This window comes from Melozone crissalis, unplaced genomic scaffold (assembly GCF_028551555.1).
Source record: "Melozone crissalis strain CALT ecotype California unplaced genomic scaffold, PUWL_Pcris_2 ptg000018l_1, whole genome shotgun sequence".
NCBI classification, from domain to species: Eukaryota; Metazoa; Chordata; class Aves; order Passeriformes; family Passerellidae; genus Melozone; species Melozone crissalis.
The window spans coordinates 13,909,030-13,937,029 of NW_026535796.1; the positions used below are offsets into that span (position 1 = coordinate 13,909,030).

The window sequence follows — 28,000 nt, forward strand, 5'->3', positions numbered from 1 at the left end:
GCCTGGCACGGTGGGGAATTGCTAGTCCAGGGCTGACCCTTCGGTTTTGGCTGAGTCCTTGGGCTTGACGACTCATGGACATTGCTGAGATTGATGCTTGAACCTTGGAGAGAAGAGCCTTTCTGATGGTCCTGCTCCGCTGCACCTGACCCTATGAAAGGAGGGTTCACCGTAGCTCTGTCCTTGGCGCTGCAGTTCCACAGGATGGGCTCGTTCAGAAGGCCCCGGCCGCGCTTCATGAGCTCCCCTGTGCTCAGCGATCTGCCTCGCTTCCAGGCCGCCCGGCAGGCCATGCAGCTCAGCTCCAACTCTGCCTGGAACAGGTCAGCAGCACCCCCCTGCCTGGGCTCTCGCCCTGCAGCAGCTCCTCAGCGAGGGTTACGTGTATCTTACGCTTGTGCCTCACACCATTTAAGACTAAGCTCATCTGTTTTTAAGCATGCACAAATTTTTGGCATGTCCAGGCTTTGCTGGCATTGAAAGCATCTGTGGAGATGAAAAATTTAGACCTACTAGTGCTCAGTTGTTTTTCAGCCATACTGTCCTGAAAAGCAAAATTGCTTTTTGTAAACAGTTGCATCTTTTATGTACCATTTAGGAAAACATAATCCTAGTACTGTAATAAATGCCAGTTTATTAATTCACAAAGGCATGTATATTATGAAGCTTTTATCACAGTCAAGTTCCTCTGACAACTACTAAGTTCGTGGCTTCAATCAGCATTTCCTACTGATAGCTAAATCTTGTCTGCTGTGTGTGTCATGCAGCAATGGCAACTGGAAAAACAGTGTGAAAGGTAAAGAGTCCTGTGTCTTGATCTGCTGTAATGGTTTGCTGCTACCAGAAATGGGTGTTCCCACCTTCCCGTCTGCCACATGGCACCAGCTCTGTGCTCTGCAGACTGTTCTTGCTTGCTGACCTAGCTCAGTTTACCAATGTCACAGAAAAGTAGCCTGGCAAAAACACTGCAGTTTTGTGCCATGATAGTGAGCTGAGGTCTGTGAAGCATGCAGATGCCATAACTAGCCCACAGAAAGGAATGTCTGCTTAGTGAATGACATATGCCCTTGTTAGCCACGGCAAGATTTAGAACTGCTAAACCTTCTTGTCTGCTGTCACTTTATTACTTCTTCTGTGCTGATGAGAGAATTAGAAGATACTCCAGCAGCATCTTACAAGCATTAACAGTGCTCAAACTGGGATCTGACTGAGGTGATGCTGGCTGCAGAACATCTCCAGCATGGCCAGGGTCTTGCCAGATGCTGCAGTGTGGGTGGCTCATGGCAGGATCACTGGATAACGCAGTGTGATGTGTTTGGCAGATATGACCAAAAATCCTATGTCTCCTCATAGCAACTAGCCTGCAGCACCCAGCAAAGATCCCCCAAACTGTTGTGTTCAAGAGACATCTGGCACGAGCAGGACCCATGTGACAACTTTCCCTTGCTTACCCTATGCAGAACTTGAGGTTGGTCCTGCTCTGTCTCCCAGGGCAGATGTAGGTAATTAAAAGTAACAATTTCAAGGTGAGAAAGAGTGGAACTATTTCAGGGCAATTATCTCCACCTGGTTGTAATCTCTCTGCTTTTGGTGCCTTGTTCATGGTGTGCTGTGTGGTAAATCACACTGTTAGTCATGGATGTTGTCCTGTCTCATTTCTGTTTTTGGCAGTGTACAAACAGCAGTGATAAATGTGTTCAAAGGGGGAGGATTGCAGAACAATGAACTTTACACTCTCAATGAAAATATCAGGTAGGTTGCTGAAATGCATGAAAGTGGATTTTTGTTGCTGCTTGCTTGGTATTAGCTGGGATCTGTTGCCTTCAGAACCACAGTTAAAAGGTATTGGTGGGAGGAGAAGGGATGAAAGCAAATTTAAGCACATCTTTGGGATTTCTGGCTAAGTTACTTCTTTCTTGCTATCGAGTGACATGAATGGCATGGGATAATTTGGATAATTTTTCTCCAGCTTGTGTACTTTGATAAGGACAGGTTGTGTATTGGCTTGGATTATAAGGATTTTGTTCCCTCCTAGGAGCTCTACCTCTTTTGAATGTGTTTTATACATAATAATATTGGCATCTCTTTTCTTAAACCAAACTTCTCAGAACTGTGGAGTGTTTAAAGCAAACCCACAGCATTTTGTTTAAAGGCTTAATCTTCACATGATAATTGCAGAGCAAAACCTGAAAATATGAACAATAAAGATAAAAACAACTAAAAACCTAGCTAACATTTTTTGTCAGTGATGCTAGTGATGGTTAAAAGTATCGTTTTCTTTTAAAAGCATGTTTCATGATTATCTGTGGTTTCATTCTGATTAGTTGGAAAGTTTGATTAGCAATAGATAGGACTGTGGAGTAGATAAAGAACTATTTATTCTTGCCTTGGTTTCCAAGTGCTGCTGAGAGAAGTATTGTCAGGGCTAATGGATGTAGGTTCCTCCTCCTCTGTTTACCAGTGCATCCATATTAATTCATCAAGAGTGCTGTCACACATGTCTCTACTACTTCTTTTGTATGCCCTCCCCTCATTCCTATTGCATTTTTTTGAGCTCCAAAAGATTCAAATGACAGTTTGAGCTAAGTATGTACTAAACAGCAGTCTAAACTACCCCTTTCCCCACTTTCAAAATAAATGCAGCTATCAGGGCAGGAGACTCTGTCCAATTTGGTCTAGTCCCAAACCCAAAAAGTTTAATATAATTCCTTTTGAGAGTTGAGCAAGGGCAGCATCTTGCACTTTAATGATATTTTACTGTGTTCAGGTCAGAAGTCTTCAAGTTAGGTTTAAGCACTTGGAGCAGTCTTAATTCTCCACAGGATGAGTATTTGTGGACAAGAAAATAAAACCAGATGTCATAAGGCTTGGGAAATACCTAAAGCCCCAGCTTGTTAGCAGACTTGGGGAGTGGCTTTGGGCTTTGTGACTCGTCTGTTGCCCATGGCAGTGGCTGCATCCTGCTTTCCCCTGAAGTGCAAGCAGGTGCTCATTCCCACCCTTCCAGGGAGGCAGAACTGCTGTGGGGTCTGGGCTTGGCCCCAGAGGCTGGACCATGCTCTCTTCATGCTGGTTGCTGAAGCGAGCGCAGAGTGGTGAAAACCAGGCAAAGAACAGGAAATTCTTTATGTACTATGTGTGCTTTGAGGGCAGTGCTCATGGTGGGAGGGGAAATGCCCTTTTTCACAGACATGCACTGCCAGGCTGTACTTGGAAGCACTCACCTTGAATTACATGATTAATGTTCCTGCAGGTGCCCTGAGCATTGGTTACATCTCCAAATGTCACTCTTTAAATAGACCATTTCAGATCCACATTAATGCCCATCTAAGGAGCAAAGGACAGGCCTCTGCATGTGTCTGCATGAACACCTGCAGCCTCACACCTGTGGTTCTGGATGGAGCTCCCAGCACAGGGTGAGCTCTGTGCACAAGGGGAATCCCTAGCTTGACACTGGAGAAAAGCCAGACCTCTGAGACAGACGACTCTTGTGGGCCATGAAGTTGAGCTGGTGCATTTTCCTTGCCCCTGTTTGTAGTTCTCCACTCAGCTCCTGGGCTGTAGTTTGCAAATGCAGTGAGAGGCTCTCGGGTTCTGCAGTGTTTCATCATTTGGCAGAGGGGAAACATGGGACAGTTTTAAAGGAGGATGGTAATGACAGGACCAGGAGATGAGCAGGTGGTAACATTTTGTTCTGGATGGCTGCCACCTAGATTTTATCTTGCTGTGATTTGATACCATCTCACTGGCAAATTTTAATTTTTTTTTACCTGCTCTGAAAGTCAGTTGTCACAGCAAGAGGAAATGTAATAAATGCCTTTGGTAAATAGAATTTCTGTAAGTGGGAGATGACCTGGCCATGCTTAGGAAGAGACCCCTCCCTTGATTTTTTTCCTAAGGTGCAAGTGTCTGGTTGCTGGTCTTACCTGCATGAAGCCAAATCCCACTGGGCTTGTCAGGTCAGGTGGAGAGCCTGCTGGATTGGCTGAAGCCAGTGGAAAAGCTTCTGACAAATCAGTCCCCAAAGACTTACCTGATTTATTGATCTCATAGATATAGACATGGGCTTTGATTTGGGCGCGTGAATACAAACACTCAGAGAGAGAAAGAGTAAAGGCATATTGGCATGCAAATAAATGCAGAAGCATTGTAAAGTGGTTAGAGAGGAAGGCTGTCAAATTTGACTTTGAACAGAGATGAGGTAAAGTGGCATAGTTTGGTGGTAAAAACCCAGCCTAAGAACTGGATGGTTGCTGATTCAAATGCTGTTTTCAAGAACTCTTGACTGTACTTTACATTGGTAAAAAGCAACACTACTAGAACAGAAAATAAATTGCAGTGTTTGGCATTGGAAAATGTTGGGCAGCCTTTAAATTTTAGGCAGAATTTACTGCTACAGAATTTATTCTCAATCACTGAAAGCTTAAAGTGCAAATGCACTGAATATCCCGAGTTGTTTTTTTGATACTGCCTCTGATGTAAAACAATCCTGATTTTTATATATTTTTTTTAAAAACACAAATATGTATTAGAATTTAAAGCTTTTATCGTGGCCTAATTTAAAAGCCAACAATTTTCATCAGAAAGACTTCTTTAGAGTGGTGTTTGCCTGTATGTATTTAAAACACGTCTTGTTAAGTTTCTAGAATTTCTTCCTTGGAAAATATGCCTTGTTTCTTATTGTTTGAAATGTGGCAGTTAAAATGTGGGTGCAGCTTCTGTTTCATTTCTCCTCTCCTTCTACTTCCAAAAGAAAAGGAAGTACAATATTAGGGAGATATGCTGTCTTCAATGACATGAAAGGCATCTTTGTTTAAACAAGAAAGCAGAAAAAATTATGGATTTCAATCTAAATAACTCCAGATTTTCTTCCCAGCTTTCTGTTCATTCAGGGAGGTGATTTCTTTTTTCGCTTGTTCTAGGTGTATGGTTTATAATATCGAAGACTTCAGAGAAACTGTTTAATTCCTTTATAATTTGAGAATAGCCTTTGTAAAATACATATGTAAGAGAAAACTGTGTCCAAAAGGACCCATTCCCGTACATTGCTATATCTTTGGTATGCCTGGTAGTAAAGTGCAGATATAGCTGTAAGAAATGACCAGCAGTGGCTGCTACTTCATGGCTCCATTCCTTCTGTCTACAGACGGCTGCTGAAGAGTGAACTTGGATCCTTCATCACAGATTACTTTCAGGTATTGCATGACTTGCTTGCTTTATTTTGAAGTCTGCTCCCTTCAGCTTTTTAGCCTATAACAAAACTAGGATCCCTTTTTACATGTGTGTAGCCTACAAGTTTTGTTTTTGTTTTACTGAGGAAGATGATGGAGGTACTGGACTTTTAAGATGTGGGCCATATAGCCCTGGGAGTAAATATTTTTATCAATGTGAGTGTAGAATTAAGGATAATCTTCCTTTGCACTTAAGAAATGCTGCTAGTAGCCTGCCAAGATCAACAAGGAATTCACTTGAAGTTTTTAAAGAAGATGGGATGCCTTTTCTGGAGTGTAGAAAAATCAAAAGGTTTTCTGCAACAGGGGCCAGCAAAGGGAAAGAGGAGAGATAATGACAACTGCCTGGAGGCAGGAGGGGGCAAAGAGAAGGAAGTTTCTATCAGCAGGAAATCAACCTGGGTGCTGTTTGCCTTTTAGTCCCACAAATATAAACGCAGTTTCTGAAAAAGGAAAATGTGCAAGATGAAGTAACCATGACAGACCTGAACAATCACAAATGTGAATAAGTGTTGCTGTGTTTTATTGACACTGGTCAGATAGGCAGAGGTTCTTATGTAACCGTGTGAAAGCCTGCTGGATGATTTTTAGAAGGTACTGATGGTTTTCAGTGTTTTAATTTGTTCAGTTTAATTTGTTGACTGTTAAAAAAAAAAAAAGGGCTGCTGGAAACAAGAGGGTTTTCTTCCCTTTGAGTAAGGGAGAGAAAATTTCTGTACTTTCTGAAGCAGCTGATGCTGCTGTGTGCGTGCTAACAGCTTGAAAGAGGAAAAAGACTAGTGTTGTTTCCTATCAGATTACGTGATTTATTAGATTACATGCCTTTAAAAAATCCCCCTGCTGTGCTATCAAGTGAGAAGAAAACTCCTGCCCCAGGGGCAGTTGTGTTTCACTTCCCCAGCCCCTCTGTGCACAAGTTGTTTACTGCAGAGGCAGCTGCTGGCAGCACAAGGCAGGATGTTTCCTAGACCCTGAGTGGGGTGGCAGCCACCAGCACTCACATTTAATTTCTGGGGTATTTTTGCTCAGTGTCAAAAGGAGCTACTTGGCATCTGTCAGACTTAGCCTGAGGTAAAACTCTTGGTGCAGGCAAGTTGTGGGACAAAGTGTGAGATAAAGGCTATTGTTGGAAGTGAGGTTTTTCCCTCTGTGAGGTAAGATGCAGATTTATTTCTGATTCTAGACTAATGGTGTATGGCCATGATAAAAGTTACCACTCCCTCCTGAATGTCTTTCCTCAGAAATCCGTTTTCCTGAGAAATCCTAGGGCCACGGAGTGGGGAAAGACTGTTCATGTGCCAAAGAAGGGCTGACAGCATTATTTCATTTGTCTGTGGGTTCTGTTTCACTGCTGATGCCAGCTGAATTATGGCAGTACCGCTGCCACCAAGATGAGCGGAGTTGAATCAAGCTGCTGATTTGGCTGAAAAATAACCTTGAAAGAAAAAAACCAATGTTTCCAACTACTTCCTTTGACGTGTTGTGGTCATCACCTCTGACATGGGGGAGGTGCTGGGAGTGGGTCGCCAGGATGCGGAGCGGAGTGGAAGTGCATCTTTTGGCAGTGACTTCCTCTGACATCTGTTAAAGCCCACTGAAAACTATACCAAGAAGCACGTTTTCTGTCCTCCTGCACTGAAATGGACCCTGAAGAATATGCTCTCTGTGTAGCCAGGCAGTTTTAAATATCCTAGCAGCAATTAGAGCAACTAACGAGATCATGTAATATTTAGATGTGATGAACTGACTTGAACGTTTTCCATATCTTATGCCGTGGCACTTATAACTGGAGCCACTAAGAGGAACTTTAAAATCACATTTGTTTTAAGAGTTGGGGATTTTACATTATGTAAATTTTATACACTCACACATGCACATTTTTATAAGCATTGAATATTCAAGACTAAAATGGAACAGAGCTTTTATAGTGAGACAAAGCTACCTTTGTGATCAACTTGACTTAATTACTCACAAGTCCTTTTCATCAGCACTCATGCAAATTAACAGTTTTTAGCTCCTGAAATTGCTAAAGGAATGTTTAGGAAATGGTTGGAGTTTACGCAGTCTTTTTCTGCTACCAAGCCATCATCATACCAGAGTTAATGAGTCTGTTTTGTCTTTGAAAGAGAAATATAATTCCCATAAGGGCTGCAGTGCAAACTCAGATGTTTCATTCTGAAGGAAAGTTGTGTTTATAAATCTGCCGCTTTAGCAATCCTACTGTATATACAACCCCTCTCCTTGGATTGAAGCCTGAGGGAAAATGCCAGATAGTTGGGACTTGCAGCATTTGCTGCAGATCTTGCTAAAGCAGTGCTTCATGCTCAGGTTTTTCAGGACTGACTTTGCCCATGAACTGATTCTAGAATTTCCTGAAGAGGGGCATTTGTACCTACATCTCTGCTCAATAACCCAGCAGGGCACCATTTGCTCTCACTGCTGGGTTACTTTGTTGGTGGTCAGCAGAACTGCAATAGGTGGAAATCTTATGACCATGGAAGGTAAGAGGCTGGGATTTGGAGGAACAGGGTGTACTGGCAATTGGGATTTCTCTGGTGGAGCTGTGTGATTTTTCAGATAAGCTCCCTTCATTTTCTTACTGTCTGGCCCTTGTTTTGGTGGAGAAAAAATTTTAAATATAAAATCAGCAAGCGTTGATAAATTGATGCATTATCTGCCTCATTCTTCAACAGCCTGAAACAAAACCTCTGGAAGGGATGAATCGTGTCTTTTCACTCTGTATGGGCATGTTAATCTTGAAACTCATGGGGGACAAAATGGAAATGCATTTGTGTCTATTAACTCCAAACCGTCTCCTCCCAAGGCAGAGAGACCTGTTCCCTTCCCAGGCACTGTATCCTCTCCCAGAACCCATAGGCTGCAAATGCAGAAAGTCAAATGTCCAGAGCTGATGCCTGATGCCCACTCCCCGAGCTGGCAGAGCTGGTAGGTGAGGAATGGCAAGTGGACTATGTTTCCTCATATCTAATCCAATAAGATTTTTGATGTCTCAAAACCAGAGGCAAGGTGTTACATAATTTCCAGCCCGCTGCAGTGGAGAGGCGCCCGCAAGTCCTGACTCAGAATTAGACGCAGCTTGCTGTTCGTGCGAAGCTGCAGCGTGTGAGAGCGCACACTGCTGAGGTGTCAAGCAAAGTCCAGGCAGCAAGAGGATAATAAATAGCTGAAAAGCAAGTGGTGTCAGCAATGAGGCGAGCCTGGGTCCAAACCAAAACTGGTTTTATCTCTGCCTTTAGAGCAGTCAGTAGTGGTGCTGGTGAACCTTTCTGTGGTCAGAGTTTCTCTCGCTGTAGGCTCCACAGCTGTGCACGGTGGCTGCAGTGATAGGGGGAAACCTGCTCTCGTCCCTCTCTTGTGGCACCATAAAGATTTTTTTTAAGGTCCCCACTGCATGTTTTCCTGGAACTCCAGCCTGGAGAGATGACTCCAGCATCTCTCACGATGTTTGCTTGCTCCTTTGAAAGGCTGCTTTGTGAAGCGTAGCTAATAGCTGAAAAGGCCATGTGGCTGCTTAGCTAAAGAGAAAAATACAGGGGGTGTGATGCATCCTTCCTTGATGACAGGTTTCTGTGTCTACCTGTTTCACAGCAAGGCAAGGAAATAATTGTGTAGGCTATTGCAGAGATGGTTACTTCTGGATACAGCACCAGGAGTAACCATCTAGCCAAGTGCTGTCTTGTGCCTGCTGCCACGGCCTGCAGCAGGTCAGCTGCTGCACAAGGAACAGAATTCACACTTGTGTGATTTGCAGAGCTCAGCTGTGTGTCTGCTATACTCTTTTGGGTCAAGCTGGTCTTTATTGTTGTATTTGTCTGGGAACCTCTGTTCTTGCAGGTCTGCTAATTATTTCTGCTTCATCTGGCACTTTCTGGAGCAGCTTTGATGGAGCAGCTCCAGAGGCTCTATGGCAACTGCCCAGGTTCGTTATCGTGGATGGAATCCCCCGGCAGCTCAGCACTAGGCCTGGGTGGCAGCAGGGACGCCTCCTTTCAGGCCCCAGCACTCTGTAGGTGTGTGCGAGTCCTTCCAAAGGGAGCCAGGTTGCTCCCACTCAGAGCATGGCCAGGATGCCATGGCCTGGCTGAGCAGGATCCCCCCTGGAGCAGGGATAATCAGGGTGAATTCAGGGGCCCTGGCTGTGGGGTTTTCCCAGAGCTGCTCCCTGCCTCGCTGTGGTCTGGATCGTAGCAGTGCTGCCTACTTGGTCTGCCTGCTCTGCTCCACTTCTTACCCTCCTTGCCTCACTTTCATCTCTTCAAGTGGGCTTTCTTTTTTATCTGTTGTGAACAAAACCAGCTCTAGGAAGAGTCATTTTAGGATGTGATTTCATATTTATCTTGCAGTTTCTCCCCTATGTGGGATCGAAGTGATCTCTCTGCTTCTGTCAGTATTTCCCCTCTTGTTAAAGAAAAAAAGATGGGGGTGGGAGGATGCTCTAGATATGAGATACTGCAGCTCACACAAATTTGTATTTTGTGAAACACTGCCAAGAATTAGGTTTGTGTGCAGCTGGCAATAACTTTGTAGAAAATACTTGCCAAGTAAGTTTGAGTGATGCTTCTCTCAAATTTACATCAGATTATCCACAAAGCAGTGGCTATGTGCTTGTAGAGCCTGTAAAAGTGTGGTTTAGCACTAGAACACAAAGCCTCAGCTGCCTGTAAAACAGGGTGCATTTAAGAAATGCAGTAGTATTCTGTAGAAAAATTTTTTTTCCACCCAGCAAAATGAGGTCAATTAATTTGAGTATGTTCTGGATCAGTTTACTTCTGTTTCAAGCTTATGTTGTTTGATAAACTAATATTAATTTGTTAATATGAAGGTGGCTTTTGAAAGGCATACTAGCCATGTTTGGCTTGGAGACATTAAGGGAAAGCAGAATTTATCCGTAATTACATGGACGTTTGTGTAAGCCTTTTTCCCTCAAAGGTAATGACTGACTTGTTATTAGCAGGGGGATTCATTTGTACTTTGCTGTACTGCAGACATGGCATTCAGGCAAGATGTGAAGTTGCCTGGGATGGCTTGAGCCTCCTTGATGATTTCTGTGGAGCTGCAGCCAAAGCTGCTCGGCTGTTTTCCACCAGGCTTCTGCTTGCATGTAGCACTCACAGCAGAGCAAGCTGTGCTGGTGGCGGGGCTGTCACCCCAAATCCTTCCTGTTGGCTCTGTCTGGGGGCTGGCACCACACCCATGGTGCTGACTGCGTGCTTCTGACAGGCAGCGTCTGATCTGCCTCAGGCACAGTCCGAGGGCACCGTTCTGCCCAGGGTGTGCTGGGGCTGTGCACAGGAGGGGCCCCGCTGGGAATGCCCAGATCCTGCCGTGGCAGGGAGGGAGGGAGGGAGAAGGTGCTGCAGGCTCTGCTGCTTTGAGAGAGGAGCCCCAGCTGTTGTGCCTGGGACAGCTTTCACCTTCTGGGAGGATGGTGGCACTGGTATTACTGCATTGGGCGCGCATGGAGAAATTTGCCTCAATTTCTCTAACAGGGAAGGGAAAGACGAAAATATCTGTGCCAGAAAAAAGGAAGGAATTATCAGGAAAGTGTGTGGGTTTTATAAGGTGGTGGCTGACTGCCTTTAAATTTTTTTTTTATTCCAAATGGTTTGAGGATGACTTACTTTAAGGAGTAGCAATCACAGATATGTTGTGAGAGTCTCTTTACTGAGGAACAAATGAAAACTGATTATTTTCACTTTCAATCCTGTCTTTAAAAACTTAAGACATTTAAAAATTTACTTGAGAGCTTTCTTTTAGCTGCCCTTCTTACTGGTGTATCTGAGTCAGCTATTTTGGTTTACTGCTCTCAGAAAAGGAATCAGGCTGTGAGATTTCACAAGGTCACTTCTATCTGCTGCAAAATCTCTCTCCAGATTTCTCAACTGCACGTACATGTTTTGAAGCTGGGAGTTTGTTTCTCTGCACAGCAGAGAATGCAAAGAGTAAAGGCAGGTTTGTGCCTCCCTCAGTGAGCATGCAGCATCCCATGGTGTCCCAGCAGAGGGTGAGGAAAACACCCTGGGAAACCAGGAAAAGCTCATTTGGGGAGGGAAGGGAATCCCTGCTCCCCCAAGCTCCCATCCCTGTTCAGCTGTAATTGCAGAGAGATGGAAGGTGGCAGCTGAACTTTTTCAAATAAATGTACCTTTCAAGGTTACTTGGTATGAGTCTTTATCTGGTCTCGCTTTAAATAGAAGATTTATTTTTCCTCTTAGCTGTGTGCTTCTGGCAAGCAGGGAAGCAGCAGCAAAATGAGACTTGTAATCTAGACCAGGTCTGAAACAGACCTCCACTGCAGCTGGAGTAGCTTGTATTGATTTGTCAGCGGAGCCTGTGGGGTTTGGTAATGACAGTTTGCCTGTCTGGCTTGCTCTGAGGGATTAATGCTTGGATTGAATCAATTTCTAAGCCTGTGACTTCTTGCAGAAGAGAAGGAGAAGTAACATTGCCAGATACTTTCAGGACAGGGAGAAGGGAAATAAAGTGTGGGTTGATTTTACTTTTTTTTTTTTTTTTAAGTCTCTTCCAAGGAAAAGGAAAAATCTGAGAGGATAAGTAAAAAGTCTGCAGTAACTACAGTAACTATATAGCCCTAATCTCTTTTTAAAGGAAACCTTTCGAGTGAGATTATGCAATCTCTTTAGCACATGGAATTGCTAAAATACATTCATAGGGGCATTATAAATTTGTTACCACAGAGTAATGATTAATATATCTATTTTGCAATAGATACAGCTGTGCTGTTCATTAGCATGTACAAATGTGTTCTTTGGTTGCTGACATAGTTGCAAAAGAAAAAACAATCCTCCCTGGAAGCAAAAAATATCAATATTATTAACTTTTAGGCAAAGTATCTGGAAAATTGTATCCAGAGTGGGAAACATACATAAAGTGAAATCTAACGTTCTACGGCAGATAGAGAAGGAATTCATATTTCTTGAGAGAAACACAAGAAAATAAACATCACATCCTCATATGTGTGTATATATATACACACCTTTATATTATAAAGTAGTTTAAACTAATACAGTATTAAAGACCAGCTGTAAATTTCCCCTGCAGTATATGAGAATTGCCTTGAGCTACAGGTTGAAAAATAAAGAAGTTCAGTACTTTTTTTAACGAACTGAAAGCAGGATTAACATGCCATATCACTCCAACATCTATTGTTCAAGCAGAAAAATATTTCTAGTGTAATTGGGTTTCACTTTTTTCCCCTTATGGTTTTCTTCATTACAGATTTCTTTCTCCCTCCTTTTTCACACTGTTGGTTTTTCCTGGAAAGTTTTTTTGTTGTTGTCCAGATCAGGTTATGTGTAGCCATTTATTTCTGTTGAACAAATGTAAAATTTGAATGGACAGCCTGGCAACTTAGTATTTCCCTCCAAAGCCCATATTTCTGCTAGAGGATCTTCATAAAACTGTCACCTTCCACTCATTGCTAATGTTTGGAAATGTTGTAGGTTTTTTTTCATTATGTGACCATATTTATCCAGCTTGTTAATTCCTGTTGTCATTGCCCAAGCGAAAAACATCTCCCAGCCTGAGAATGTCACAGAGGATTGTTTCCTCTTTTTATACCCAGCTTTGTGATAGCTTCCTGTTGAAGGGAGGATGCAGAGGTGTGCTGCTCTCTTGGCTTGGGGTGTTCCACGGATGCCTGTTTCCGTGTCAGGGTGAGCCAGGCTGGTGTGTGGTTCCAGAGGCAGGTTTGCAGTGCAGAGCAGGATGCACTAAGGCAGCTCATCAGGAGGCTGTGGTGGTGTCCAGGCAGTGGGGTAACAGCAGTGTGCACTGGGAATGACAGGGATGTGCCTTGCTCCTTGGCTGGTGGAAGGTTCCAAAGTGCAGCCTTGACCTGGTTCCCATTAAAACCAGAGACTGAACAGTGGGGGAGTCATCTCTGACTGTTGTGGGCTACCCTGATACTGAATCCTTTTGGGGAGGCAGAAGGCCTATGTTCTCTATAAGTGTGATCTCTGTACCTTTTTTAGGATGCAGTAATAGTGTGTTATGTGGGATTGCAATGCCTTTCTCTGGCATTCTCAAAGCTTTTCAGAATAACTGATTCACCTGGTGCTGTTGGGAGAACAAAAAGATAGCTGTTGTTTTTGCACCATTCTTCTGTTTGGGGAAGTTGGAACAAAAAGCTAATCAGGTATTTGGATGTCCTGAACAGGCTTATTGATATCTTGATCTGTCTGGTCCATGAGAGTTAAGTTTATCTAGAAAGACAAGGTCCTGCCACTTCTGCAGCTTGACGCTGCACACTGAGATGATCCAACTTCTCAATACAAAAAGAATGGCCTCATGGAAAGACCATAGGTAGGAATAGAGAAGTGGATGCTAGGAGCTGAACTTGGCCTACTGTGCAGTTAGACAAGCAAGTGCAAAAAGCAAGTGCAGAAAAGAAGAAAAGAGTGGGACATTTTCATAGCATTTGACTCTTTGATCACCTCCATCCTGTAATTGAGTTATAGCTTATGTGGGTGCACCATTATGGTAAGAACTATTTTATTTTCTTGACTCCCTCCCTGTGACCCTTTCCATTTCTGGGAGATGTTTCATTCTCTTCTGTTGCATTCTCATGTCTAGCTGAACAAGAAGGGGTTAAAGAATGCCTAGCACTCACACTGAGACCAGTGCTGGAAGAAGTCACTGCAACATGACTAATCTTAAGATTAATGCATGCAGAGTGGGTAGTATCTGACAAAAGTGAATTCTTCCATGTTCATTATAAATAAATAAAAGGCAAATGCATATCTCTCTTTTCCCTTGGCAGAACCAGCTCCTTGCGAAAGGTTTGCTGTTCATGGAGGAGAGGGTCAAGCTGTGTGAAGGTAAGTATAGTAGGAAACCTGTTCTGGAAGGGAGTTGTGCTTTGATGTTTGGTCAGATGAGACGATTTGCATGTCTGGAAAGCAAACAGCCCTGTCTGGTGCTGTCCTGGGGTGTCACACAGCCCCTTGGCAGCCCTGTGGGGCTGAAGAGAGGGAGGGCTGTTTGAATTGCCCCAGAGCCACGACGCTCCCACCAGCCATAACTGCACCACAAAAACAGCAATGTGGCTCTCATGTGGCAGCTGAACCTGGGCTCATGGCAGTTCTGGTCTGGACATGGATCCTGTTGTGAAACTGCTTGGAGCTGCCTTCTGCCTTTCACTTCTCAATGTGATTTGCAGCTTGATGTAAGCATTATTTTGGTTTCTCTGTCATGCCTTTGAGAGCTGAACTATCATTCCTTGTGTAAATTTAAAGAAAAGAACAGTCTTTTGGGTGAGAATGAAATCCTTCAGGAAAGAAGTTGATCACATATGGAGCTGTGTTCAAACTACTGCTGCAGAGCCTGTGGGCCAAGGCAAGTGTGGTGTGGCCACTCAGCGCTGGACCTGTGGGGAGCTGCTCACATTCAGAAACTGTGTGCTCAAGCGAAGCCAGCACATCTTTATTCAAAACCAAGCTGCTGTTTGGTTTGACCCAGTTTTTTAGCCTGCAGGGAAGATCTCTTGCTAATCACCAGAGTGTTGTATGTGGGTCATTAAATGCCAAAAGATGCTTATAATCTCACGTCATTGCTGGGCCTGGATTCCTCTGCACCAGTCTTCACCAAGTGACCTCACCCAGCTGGCAGGCTGTAGGATTTGGGCCCCAAAGGAGTTAAGGGGTTGCCAGCCTCCTGCTTGGGGTGTGCTTCCTCAGCATTGACCCTGTGAGGGAGGAAAAAGGGCAGACTCCTGTATTTTCCAAGATATGGGAAAAAGGCAGACTCCTGCATTTCCAGATGTGGGTACCTGCCCTGCCACTGCCAGCTCTTCAGAATGAATGCTGCACAGCCTACCAGAGGCTTTGGTTTCTGTACTCATATAAAACTATTCCAGGGTCTGCTTTAGCATTATGAAAATTGAGCTTGACTCTGTAATAAGCTGAGAGCTGCCCCAGAGTATTTTGCATGTGCTCAGGTAGTTTGGGTCAGATGAAGTTTCCCAGGCAGAGAGCAAAACACCTTCTATGCCTCATTTTTCTGTCCCTAGCTTGAAGTGACACTGGAGCCAGTTTGCTGTGCAGGCTGGCATCCCTGCAGGAGATGACTCATGGGCACCTTTCTTTTATAATGTGTGGGCTTGTTACAGGTCTTGTGGTCACAGCAATGAGGATTTCTTGTACATGCTTCTTGGTTAGTTCTGTCTTCCTGGAAAGCTTACACTGCCCTGCACCCAGACAGAGTGGCTGCAGGGCATGGCAATGTTTCATCTGTGTCTATTTTTCAATCACACCCTCTTTAATGTGATTTTTCTTTATACAATCTGTCAGAATCTCTTTCAATGCCTGCAGGATTTATGATTTCTTGAAGAAACAAACCATTCCTGCTTCCCCTTCAGAAGGAGAAGTGATCTCTGACATTTCATTGTGTCTCCAGACAGCAAAGCATTGTAGTCCTGGGTAGGAGGCAGAGAAGGGAAAAATTTAAACATTCAATTAATCTGTTTCCTGTTGTCTTTTTCGCTTGCACTTGGCTGTTGTGGTCGTGGGTGGCTGTTGGGGGGGTTTTGGGTCGTTTGTTGTCTGCCTGCAGTTCCAGATTTGAAGCCATAGTCATACCTGACACAGTGAGGCATCTCTGAAATTTTCTGTGGTTGCTAGTGGGCTGGCTCTCTGCTCAAAGGGAAATGTCTGCAGGATCTAGTCCTGCTGGCTCTCTGCTCTCTGCCTGTGTCCTAAGCAGCACAAGCTGGGCAAGCAGAGTGAAAGTCTGTGTGGAAGTCTGCAGATGAGGAAAGCACTTCAGTACAGAGTCATAAGGCTCCTTTGAGTTGTGATTTTACATGTATTCCAGTTCCTCATGTTGGGCCTTTAGTGACCTTGAGGATGAGCCCTCAAACCTGTCATGAGTGACCATCTTCCATTACTGTTCCTTGAGTCTAGACTGCCTCTGAGGTCCTGAGAGGTATCCTGGAAAATCCTTTTGTCAGAAGCTTGTGGTTTTAACCCTGAGTCTGTTTGCACCTGAGATTCCAGGGATTTCTCTTAAACTTGAAATAAACATTGCAAACCTTAAGCTAAAAAACTGAGAGGCTTTGGGCCCATATGCTGAGGAGTGCCCAGCTCTGTAAGTCAAACCTATGGGCATAATTTGATCACAACTGTATTCCTATTATGGGAATCCCAAGATTCATAGCTTAGTCTGCCTTGGTTTTAAGTACCCAGTTACACTTGGGGATGTTTGAATTAGTCATATAAGGGTTGGCCACAAGTGGATTTCATTTGGGAACCTTCACAAGTGCCTTATTTGTCATTAGTACCTTTGTTGGGATCCCTGACAGGTACCTGACTGCTGCTTGGTACTGAGTGGGTGCTGGAGGGGGCTCGGCTCTTCCAAATGCTCTCCCTGACTTTGTTGCACGATGATGTTGGAGATCAGCTGATGTTGGCTGTGACCTGCTGGTTCTCAGATTCAGCTGGTTTTGTGTGGTCCCTCCTGGGCTAGTTGAGCATGTTAACTGTGAACTCTGCCATTGCACAATCCTGGGCTGTGGAGTTAAGGCCTCTGGTTCCAGAGGGGCTCCACTCTTTTGTTTGCATTGGGCTCATGTTTTGCCCAGACAAATGATGTCATGTTTGCACAGACAGCCTTGTGTCTCTGTTGGTTAAGGGGAAGCTTAGCTGGGTGATGTCCAGTTTTGGGCAGAAACTACAGAAATGAAGTCCCTTGCCTGGGGAATTAGGGAGTACTTGGAAAACCCAACTTGCTTTTAGTGTCCCTGTCACTCAAGCTCTTGCTCTGATCTCTGTTTTCACAGGTGAGGATCGCATTGACGTCCTGTCTGAAATCTGGGATCACTATTTTACAGAGACTCTTCCTACACTCCAGGCAATATTCTACCCAGTCCAGGTAATCCTAATTACAGTTCACTCAGGTGAAGCAAAGTGACTGCAATGCCTGCTAATGGCAGGTTATAACTTCTCTGCCAGCAGCACTGTTTGGCCAGTGGCTAAATATACGTCAAAACCTTTAAACTAAATATTGGAGAAAGTAGAGTTTATTCAAGTATTAACTATAAGAAGGGCTGCTAAAATCTACTGGACAAGCACAATGTTTTCGGCTCAATTTATTCCCAATTGTCTACTCTCTGTGCTTAGCTTAGCTTGCACACTGAAACTGTTGGACTATGCCTTGTCTAGACGGAAGCTCTGGGCTATTTGTATTTATCATTCCTTCTTTTTAAAATAGCTGTGACTGTTGGTGCAGATGACAACACTGACAGCTTGTCTTAGAGGTATAAATCTGAAGACTAGCTCAGGAGAAAATGTGATTACCTCACCCTAATGACTTTTGAAGGGCTATATCCCATTTGTGCCTTTGGGAAATCCTCAGTTAGGTTTTTTGAAGCTTCAGTAAGGGGATATGTAAGTCTATGGGTAGAGGAAGAATGAACACTTTATGTAAAACCTTTTTACACTGGGTATTTTGAAGGCTGAGTATCCCATCAGAAGTGTTGAGCTGTATCATTTTTTAATATAGTTTTACTCAGAGTTTCTATATGAGCAGTCTAATTACCTCCCCAGCCTATTTTGACTTTTCTGCCATCAGAGAAAAAGAAAAATGTACCTCATGTGGAGAATGACGTTCTTGGAAATGCTAGCCTCCTCCCCCTGACTTTTGCCTCTTCTGGAAGACATTATTTCCAGAGCCTTTTCAAATTATTTTTCCCTTGTATTATTTGAAAGGCAGCAGGTAAAGCTCAAAGCTTGCCCTTTTCCTCTAATCCTATTAAAGCTGGCATTTCCTAAAAGAGAAAGGACTTCTACAAAGACAGACACTAACCTTTCTACTGTGTTTATTTTTGTTCTTTCCTTGCTCCAGATGCTTGAAGGTAGGTGTTTGACAGGTAAAACTGTGCAACTATAATACCCTCCCCTTCTCTCCTTTTGCAGCTAACTCTCAGTGAGGGAGTGACCTGTTTAGGCAGGGGTTTGTCTGCACAGCAGCTACCTGTGTGCTGTGGAAACTGTGGGATGACTGTGTCATATCCACTGATGCTAATAATTCTGCCACTTACCAGAAAAATCTACTGCCCTGCTATTAAATGTCTGTGATGAAAAATGGGACAGAAGTTACAACACTGTGGGTAAAGCTTTTGGAATTAACTTAGTGGTGAAAGGATGACTATGGGATGTTGAGATTCTTTGAAAGCATAATTGTTTAGCTGTATTTGTCTTGTTGCAATATCTGAGTCACTCAAAATATATCAGCAAAGCTGTAAAATTTGGGAAGTATTGCCACATTCTGAATGAGGAACTGAAAGGTAAACAGGATATTTAAAGCTTTGTAGGCACCTAAGTACTACACTGTATGTATGGATAGGTTAAGCTGCCTAAATACATCCAAGAATTTAACTCAGAGTGAGCTGCTCTAGGCTACCACAGAGAGAACTGCTGGTGCAGCAAGAAATAGAAGTTGCTCTTATGCCAGGCCAGTGTCCTAATAACAAGATTGGGCTTTTCCTAGAAAAAGGGAACTGTATGTAACCACTTATGTGGTGTGTCACAACATGGGAGGAGAGCTCATCCAGCGAGTGCCTTCCATCACGCTGCAGTTCTTTGTCCACTGCCCTGGTAGATGGGAAAGTCAATTTGTTCTTGATTCCCTATCCTTTCCTGCAAATACCAGCAGGAGTTTTTAGTTGTGCTCTTCTGTGATCCCAGCAATTACCCATTCAGAATGAAACTGAGTCAGCCACAAGTGTGAGTGTATGTTACCAAAGGTAGTAACTCACACCAGCCTCGTGTGGCTGCTATCTCAGCTAAGTTTAACCCCAAGACTCATAGCTCTTGCAGAAATATGACCTTTAAGCAGCCAAGTTGGTTAAATTGCTGTGCAGAGGGAAACTATGTAAACAGGTCACTCACTGGCTTTCGTAGAGTTGCAGCTGTTGATGTGACTATTGGTGTGGAAAAAAGAATAGCAAATCTTGTTTTGCTTGGCACAGAAACATATTTGCATTTTGAAATGGGGTATGAAGTTAATGGGTCTAAACTGCATATTATAAATAAAAAGTTTGCAGCTGCTGAGATATAGTTTCAAGATAGGTACTGGTCTTTCCTGCACGTTTTTTCCCTACACAGTGATGGTTTAAAACAGCAAACTGCTTTTTTTTATGGCCAAGCTCCCCTCCATGCTATTGGTTTTAATTCATATTTACATATTGATAATGCTGTTAATTATGATCTGCAACCTGTTATGAATTAATGATTACCTGCTGGTAATTTCTTCTAGCTAAATATTTACTATGTTATGAGTGCTAGATATTTGCTATGTTATGAGTATGTTATGGAGATCATAAAATGATTCCCAAGCAGACCATGGGGCAGAGATTAACATACTCAGAAGAACAAAGCAAACTTTTCAGGCTGGAAAGTGCTAGGCAGAGCTGGGAGAAAAATTTCTGCTGCTGAGTTGCACTGGGGCAAGAGAAAGTCATGCAGATATTAAACATAGCAGAGGGAAGGTGGTAACACCAGAATGCCAAATGGAGTTAGACTGTGTTTAAAAATGTTGAGAAATATTATATCATCTGTTATGCCTGCTCACTTGTGTTGTTGATGTAAAATAGGAATGCCTTGCAGACGATATTAAAGCTGTTGCTTTTTAAAATTATGTTCGGTTCAAGCAGTCTTGCTAGCTTTGCTCCAGCCTAAATCCTAAAATCTGTAATGGAATTACTTGCAGATTTTTGTCATATCAGCAAGTGCAGATGTTGAGCAAAAAGAGGGTACAGTATAGGTCAGAGGTAGGTTTAGTTAAGAAATATTCTGAAACAACATCATTCCCTACAAAACCTTCTGTGCTTTTGCTCCAAGTGCCAGAAGCACAAGCTACATCCAGCCTGGGGTTTTTTGTGAACAAATTGGATGGCAAGTGGGTTTATGAATACATTCATAGTAATTTGGTGAACTACAGGCCCATTTCTGGCTTCGCTCCAAACCTAGTGGTGCCACAGATGAGACGGTGCCCACTTCAGAATTTGTGAGACTGAGAGGGAAGAAATTAAAGAGTATCATCAATCCTCAACATGAATGACCGGGGGTGTTCTGCCATCGCAGCAGTGGGCAGAATAAACCCTCCTATCTGTGTGCCCGTGTGCTGGTATGATGCTCGCACATCCTTTTATCTACGCTTGGATTTTGCCTTTGTTTTTTTAGGGTCAGGAGCTAACTATCCGTCAGATTGCTCTTCTTGGCTTCAGAGACTTGGTCTTGCTAAAAGTAAAGTTGGAAGAAATCCTCCCCCTGGTCCAGACAAAGGTTCCAGCTTCCATTGTCCAGATGCTGTTAATTCTGCAGGTGGGGAACCTCTGCTCTTCTTCATCTGACTCACTTGGTTATCTTGACCTCGTTGAAATCATACAAACACTGGAGGAAAAGTGGGGAGAGTGGAGGGTGTGATGAAGGGGGTGTGATGTGTGCTTATTTGGGAGTGGTCAGTGTTAAAATGAGAGCTGAATTTGGATGCCCTGAGCTTTCCTGGGAACAGGTAAAGATGTTGCCTTGAAAGAGCTGGGTTTTGTTGGTTTTTTTTTTTTTTGATACCTCTCCTTCCCATCTAGGAACAGTGTCAGTACTCCCTTTTTCACACAAATTTTCATCTTCTAGCTTGTCTGAATGCCTCTTTGTGCCCTAATTTTCATAATTTCTCAGCTTTGCAAGGACAGGGCAAGTCTTCATCACAGCAGATAATGGAATTTGAATGGACTGTGGCTCTAGTTGCTTGACATAAGCACCGTGGCTGGCTGGGATGCTGAGTAGTGCCCATTAGAGGAGAAATACCTTTTGACAGCAGGCAAAATGAGAGGCCATCTTTCAAAGGCCTCTCCCAAGAGATCTAGAGCATCTGTGGTAACTATCCTCTTTTTCCAGGTCTCAACAGAATACTTTCCAAGCATGTCAAATACAGCCAGTTTTGGTTTTTTCTCATATTGCCCAGCCTGACAGTCCTGAAAAATGCCATCTTACATGTTAGAGTTGACAGAATCATAGAATGGTTTGGGTTGGAGGGGATCATACAGTTCCAACCTCTCTGCCATGGGCAGGGACACCTTCCACTAGACCAGGCTGTTCAGAGCTCCATCCAGCCTTCCTCTGAGCCATGTGCAGGACCTTTCATTTGACCTTGTTGATTATCAGGAGGTTTGCACAGGCCCATATATTGAGCATTTCAAAGTCTCTCTTGATGGCATCCCTTCCCTCCAACATACCACACACCCTGGTGACTTTTATATCTTCTCTAACATAATGGGTGTCTGAGAATTAAACTTTATGAGGCACAACCAAAATTGCAAAGTGGCTAAGCTGGTAGTTCTGTATGAACTCTCACTGTTCTGATGTTCCAGTGACCCAGACTGGAACAGCAGGTGATACTAAAGTGCTACCTCAATTTCCCTGAATGTTTTTAATACAAGACTCTTGAGAGCAAAGAGATTCTCAAAGCAACGCATTTGAGGAAAAAAGCTTATTGAGGCTTTGCAGGAAGTTAAGTGTGAAAGGTTTCTGAAATTGCTGTTAAATTGGTTGGTGTTATCTACCATCTCCACAGCTGTGAGCTGAACCACAGAGGGTGCTTTGCCTGCAGTCCTGCCTAGGGAAAGAGCAGTGCTTTGCCCAGGGTGTGTTAAGGCTTTTCTACAAAGAGGTGTTTTCTGGTAGAACCACCCTGGCATGATGTCACTGCTGCAGTGCACTGTGCACATCCTCAGTGTGAGCACATTTTGTACCTTCCTGTCACTTGCTCAGAAAAAAGATCTGTCTGCTCAATGGCCACAGGGCGTGGCTGTAACTTCAACAAGGAGATTGACCTGAAAGGCACCCAAACCTCCATCAGCTCCAAAAGCTTCACTGACACAGTTGGGATATTCCAGCACACAGAGAATCGACAGACCCCAGGCTTTATTCCAAAATCTTTTAAAGGTGATTTGACCTTTTGTGTTTGATTTTCAGAGTGTCCATGAGCCTACTGGCCCCACTGAGGGCTATCTGCAGCTGGAAGAACTGGTCAAGCAGGTGGTATCACCATTCTTAGGTTTGTGTGAGGATCACAGCTCGTCTGGTAGCACCTGCTTGCTTGGTAAGACATGCACATTGTACTGGAGCTATTATTGGGGCGCACGGGTTGGGTAACGGGGGGCATTGGTGCTGGAAAAGGAAACAGTGCATGACTCCGTGAGAGACAGAAAACAAAGGCTAAAACACCCTTGAAAAGGCCCTGATTAATGTTTCTGGATACAAGTTTGTGTGACAGACTTTTTCTTGTCCATGACCTAATGAGCTATTAGTACTCTATCACTGCACACAGACCCCCACAATGTCTTCCCTCTCTCTGGACATGGACTGGATTTTAAAACCCCTTTGCCCATGCTTGGTGTACTGCTTTCACCACAGTGAGAGACCTGGTCCTTTGCTGCCTGCCTGCTAGCCTGCTTCAGCTGCTGAATCAATCAGCTTTTGCAAACAGCTGAACTGTTGCATATTAATTCTGAGGGATGACAGGGATTTTGCATAAAGTCTTCCTTCCATCTGAGGATTCTGTTTAAAAAAAAAAACCCAAATTAAAATTCTGTGTTTAAAGTGTGGATAAACATATCCAGGTGAGAGAATGGGCACCTCGCTTAAGGAAGAGCATGATCATTCTGGGAAACTTCTTCACATGATGCAGGAGCTCTGCTCACACGTGTGGCCAGCCAGAAGAGCTTGGCCAGCTAATGGGCATAGTGTTAACTGATTTGATGGTCAAGAAGTTTAAATAGAACAAGTGAAGAAAGCTCTAGTCTCCCTCTGTTTTTACTACCTTTAGCCTTTGATTTGATGCAAAATTGTAGCAAGCTGGAGACCCACAAGGTGCCTTGTAGTACACTTAGCAGCATATGGGCAGAGATAGTCTTGTGGTAGGAGAACTTAATTGGAACTCGGACAGTCTGTGCCTGTAATAAACCTATGGCATTGCTTTAGGAAAACTGTGACTCAAGATTTTTGTTTTTGTGGTTGTTGGGCAATCAGATATCTTCTGTGCAAGTGAGCATGGTTGTACAGTTCAGCATGGATTAAGCAGATCTGATCCTAGGGCTCAATCAGACCAAAATCCCCTGTATAAGTTGGACTTTGACAGATTTGATTGCTTTGCTGTTTATGGACAAGTGCATGGTGCTGGGATTGTTTGAAAGGCAGCTGCCTGACCTGTGCTGAAGTTTCTAGCCATCCTGGATTTCTGCCAGCTGAACAAAGCATTTGTGCCATTAAAAAAAAAATAAGAAAACCTATACAAGCTGGCCTTGTAGAGATTATATGCCTTAAAATAATTGAACTTACTTTGATTTTTAGCTTTCATTTATTTGTGTATATTTCCAAGGTGGCCTTTTACTCTTGCTCCACCCTTTGGTGATCATGAGGAGAGAAGGAATTTCTTTTTGCAGTACAAGACAGGGACTGCAAAACTGAACTTTTCTACAAATAATCTTGGTACTTTCACAGTGCTGCTATGGAGGGGGCTTCTCTTCCTTATCTTTCATTTGTAATCAGACTTCTTTCTCTTCCCTCTCCCTCTTTCAGTCATCATTTTGCTTTCTCAGAACCAGTTTCTTCTCTCGCTGGGCAGCCTGTAATGATGGTGAAGCCCAGTAGGTTCCCCACAGTAGCTTTTGGGAGGGGCTCTTGGGCATTGGGTGTGCTTGCATTGTACACTGCTGCTCTGGAGGCCAGACTTGCCCTCTGGACTGGAGCTTCAGGGTAAATGATTGTTGGGAAATGTGACTGAAGGTGTCTGCTCCCAGCTGGGACTATACATAAGGCTTCAGCCTGCAAGGCTGCTGTCTCTTAAGCTGATTTAAAGCAGAGAGGTGTGAAAGGGACAGGACCCCTCACAGAGGGGAGTTGTAGATGGCAGCATTTCCATCTGGTCTGTTAGCTTTTTGCCTTTTGCTTTGCCTGTGTGAATTAGCCATAACCTGCATGGTTAGGATGCAATATCCCAAAGGGATCCAGCTGGCCAAGAAACAGGGTTTGTATTGGGGATAGGAGAGAAGGTAAAACAGCCACACATCACTGCTGATCTGAGGTTGGTTACAAAAAAGTCCCAGAAAAACTCACTCCTCCCAGTTTATATTCCTGGTCATAAGGCACCAAAATAAAAATAAAATTTCTAGTTAAGCTATGCAGAACAACTCCCTTAAGAGACTGTCTTTTGTGGCCAAGAAAGTAAAGGGGGGAAAGTAAAGCAATAAATGCATTGCTTTACTTTTAGAGTTTAGACTAATTTCACCTAATTTTTTTTCTCAAAAGAGTCATATCCTAATGTCCTTTAACACTTCAACTTGCTCTGGCTTGAGCTGCAGATGAAACCTAAGAATGTATTTGCTGTAACCAGCCTCAGAAGTGATTTTTGCATACTCATAAGTGTGAATGAACCATTTTGAATTGATGTATTACTGGCAGTAACATGGTGAAGGCTGCTCACCTGTTCCTCCCTGCAGCAAATAGTTTGTTTTCTGCTTTTCTTCCTGATACAAGCTTCCAAAACTCTTATAACCTTCAGCGAGGAGTGCTTTGCTTTACATTTTGTTACTCTTATCTTCTGCAGTCTTGGTTGGAAGCCTTTTATATGGTTTAAAGGCTTTTGACTATGAAATGGGACCCTGCACTTCAGTGAAGTTTGTGAGAAACAGAGGGGCACATAGGGAATGGCTCCATCAGCTGCTGCAGGGATAGACCCACAGGAGGTGTCCAAAACCACCTGGAACATTGCAGGAGGTGGAAGCCAGCCGGGGAACAGTAACAGTGTCTGATTCAACCTGCTGGGGTGGGATTACAGTGAGCCAGGGCAAAACTCTGACCCCTGCCTTCCTTCAGGCTTTCAGTGTCAGAATTGTCATGTGCTTCATGGTACTGCACTGGGGACTGCACCTTGGGGCTGTGCTTTAGACCTGGCAATTTTCCTCCTTGACATTTTGCTGAGCAGACTGTGCAGCCCACACCCAGCCATTCCGTGCCACTGCCTCTCCTCCTCAGCACAAATCCTGCCTTTCCCTTGTGCCCCTCTTCCCAGGCTGCTGTGGACTGTTCCTGTGCACTCTTAGGTGTTTTCTGTGTCCAGCCTCCAAAACAGATGTGAGGCAAAGTGGATGAAATGTCCTTTTTCTGGCATGATCTTTAAAAAATATGGTGGGATAATGCCAACAGAATGGCCTGTTCCTAGGCAGATGTAGAGACAGTGCAATGTAAGCATCAGGAATTTCACATTGACAACAGCTAATGGCACGTCCTGAGAGAAATTCTTCAGAGACAGGCATGGCGATTCAAATCCACACTGAATGTTTTTTTGGAGACTTGTGCCACTTTAATGTCACTTATTTTAGTGACCCTGTGTGTGAGGTTCACTATCTACTTGGTTTTCACCCCTTGGTAAAAGAGAAGACTCTGAGGATGCTAGAGTTCCTTGGCTGCACTGGTGACATTTTGGCTCACTTCTCTTGCAGGCAGCAGCCCCTGCAGCAGGATGGGAGGTCTCTCCTCTCTGGGGCAGAGGCAGATTTCCTTTCCCAGCACCTAGCAGTATGAACTAGTGAGCTCCTGACTGCTTTCCAGTGGTAATGAAGTGGGCACTCTGTAGCTGCACGCTGAATTCTCTCTGTCCCCGAGGCCAGCCCAGCAGTGTGGGCAGCTCTCTGTTTGTATGCTGTTGACCATTCCTGCTGCCTCTTTCTCCTGCAGAGAGAAGGTACTCCAGATCCTGCCCTAAGGCCCTGACCCCGCTGACGGAGCAGGAGGGCGAGGCCTACCTGGAGAAGTGTGGGAGCATCCGTCGGCACACGGTGGCCAACGCTCACTCGGACCTCCAGCTGCTGGCCATGGCCTCCATGATGCACACGGGGATGGTGGTGGAGGAGCAGGACACTCCTGACAAGTGCCTGCTGCTGCAGCCCAGCTGCTTCGGGCCCCGGCAGTGCTCCAGCGAGCCCAGCATCGCCGACGGCCCCGAGGCAGCCGCAGCCGGCAGGCAGGACCCTGCTGAGCTCAACTGCACCTCTGTCTGCTAGGAGGAGGCTGCCTGAGGGGTGGAGAACTGTGTGCACCGAGCTGGACAAAGGGGTGTGTCATCCCTGCTGGGGAAAGAGGAGAAAAATAGGAATTGTGCTCATGTCATTGAAATGGGCCCGAGGGTTCATATGGCTGAGAATGGTATCTAGATAGGTTCTTTTGCCAGCCTGGGATCATTGCTGGTGGAGGTACCAGGCTGCTCCCAAGTGACCACTAAGGGCTGCAGAGGTTTTGCTGTTGAACAGCACAGTCTGCCTTCTGTAAGGTTTCTCTCTCTATTAGTATTAACTTCTTGGTGACACCTTTCCTTGTTTTTGTTTGGTATGATACAAATTGAGTTCTTTCTGCTTTTCTCCCTCTTTCCCAATTGTGCTTCTTCTTTGTTCTTTGTCCCTGCAGTGGAGGCCTCTGTGCTCAGTGTTCTCTTTGCTTCTGGTGCTTCGTGGTGAAGGCTGAGCACTTAATTTCTCTTTTAAAGTTGAACTCAGGGTTGAAGCCATTTGCATCCTGCAGAAAGATCTGCTGAGGTGGCTTGTGAGAGAAGATCCTTAATTTTGCTTCCCATGGGTATGGATGAAAAGTCCAAATCAGAATTGATCCGACTTGCTTTTTTCCCCAGGCCTGAAGAGAACCAAGTATATGTGGAATCTGAGCTGAGTACTTCATATGTAGTTTATTTGGTTCCAGTCATATCCTGGGGCTTCTGGTATAAATTGGGTGCAAAGGATGGCTGGGGTGTGTAAATTGGGTGCAAAATATACTGAACATCCTGGCATTTGGAATCAATTTGCTCTCAAAATTTCAGTGGTGATAGGGCTATGATGAAGGAGAAAATCAAATGGGTAGGATATGTAAAGGTGCTTCTCAGCACCGGGCCATCGTGACTGCAGATCAGGAGATGATGATCAGTATTTCATCCTGAGCCTACCCTGGTACTTTTAGCACTTGTGGATTTCATGAGACCGAGGATAATCAGTGGGTGTGGAAAGGAGTCCTGGCTCAGTGCATTCATGAAGTGCTCCTGACCTCCAGTGGTATCTGACTCAGTGCAGTATTGCTTTTAAGATAAAGTGAGGGCTCTTTGCTGTCTTTGGTTTTGTTTTTGTTGTGAAGATTAGGAGTGGGTCCAGTTTGCAGGTGTCTGTGTCAGGCACTGCAGCCTGCAGCGTCTGCTTTGTAGCATCACTTGGTACCCCAGTGCTGCTTCTGTGGGGACAGAGCCAATCTGTTTCAGCTGTCCCTGGGATGCTCTGCTGGTGTCTTGCTAAGCAGATTTGCAAGTGTTATCATAGGCTTAGAGGTGAACTGCAGTGCTACCTTAAATGTCAAACCCCATTGAAAATATGGACACAACACAACTACCACTTGATCTACTCCAAGTGGTACTTGGTAAATAAGTGTGTCTTGACAAGGAAACAGAAGGTTAGGATGAGCCTCTGGGATGTTTTTTTGCATGCTATGACATTAACTGCAGAATTTTCTATGCTTCTGTTAGGCATTAAACATCTTCTGCTTCACTGGCTGCGCTGGAGCACAGCTCTGACCTGCCAGGATTTGGCATTAGTAGCACATGCAGCAAAAGGAGAGCTGGTTATTATATGGCAGTAAAGCATCAGAAACACCAGCTATGAGCACAAGCCAGGCTGCCTTGGTAAATGAGGCTGTTGC

At 44.2% G+C, this 28,000-nt stretch overlaps 1 protein-coding gene across 1 annotated transcript; it reads left to right on the plus strand.

Annotated features, from left to right (window-relative positions):
- The first annotated feature begins 1 nt into the window (after position 1).
- On the plus strand, positions 2–28,000 carry PRR5L (proline rich 5 like). Its single transcript, XM_054275425.1, has 8 exons — positions 2–323; positions 1,672–1,752; positions 5,147–5,195; positions 14,035–14,092; positions 17,050–17,141; positions 20,453–20,593; positions 22,244–22,370; positions 26,006–28,000. The coding sequence occupies exons 1-8, from the start codon at positions 154–156 to the stop codon at positions 26,329–26,331; spliced, it is 1,044 nt and encodes a 347-aa protein (XP_054131400.1). The 5' UTR covers positions 2–153; the 3' UTR covers positions 26,332–28,000.

Bases quoted from the DNA above. Each gene is read 5' to 3' on its own strand.
- PRR5L (XM_054275425.1), top strand. From the start codon at position 154: ATGAAAGGAGGGTTCACCGTAGCTCTGTCCTTGGCGCTGCAGTTCCAC. The intron at 1,753-5,146 runs GTAGGTTGCTGA...TTCTGTCTACAG, and splicing joins ACTCTCAATGAAAATATCAG to ACGGCTGCTGAAGAGTGAAC. The intron at 5,196-14,034 runs GTATTGCATGAC...TTCCCTTGGCAG, and splicing joins TCATCACAGATTACTTTCAG to AACCAGCTCCTTGCGAAAGG.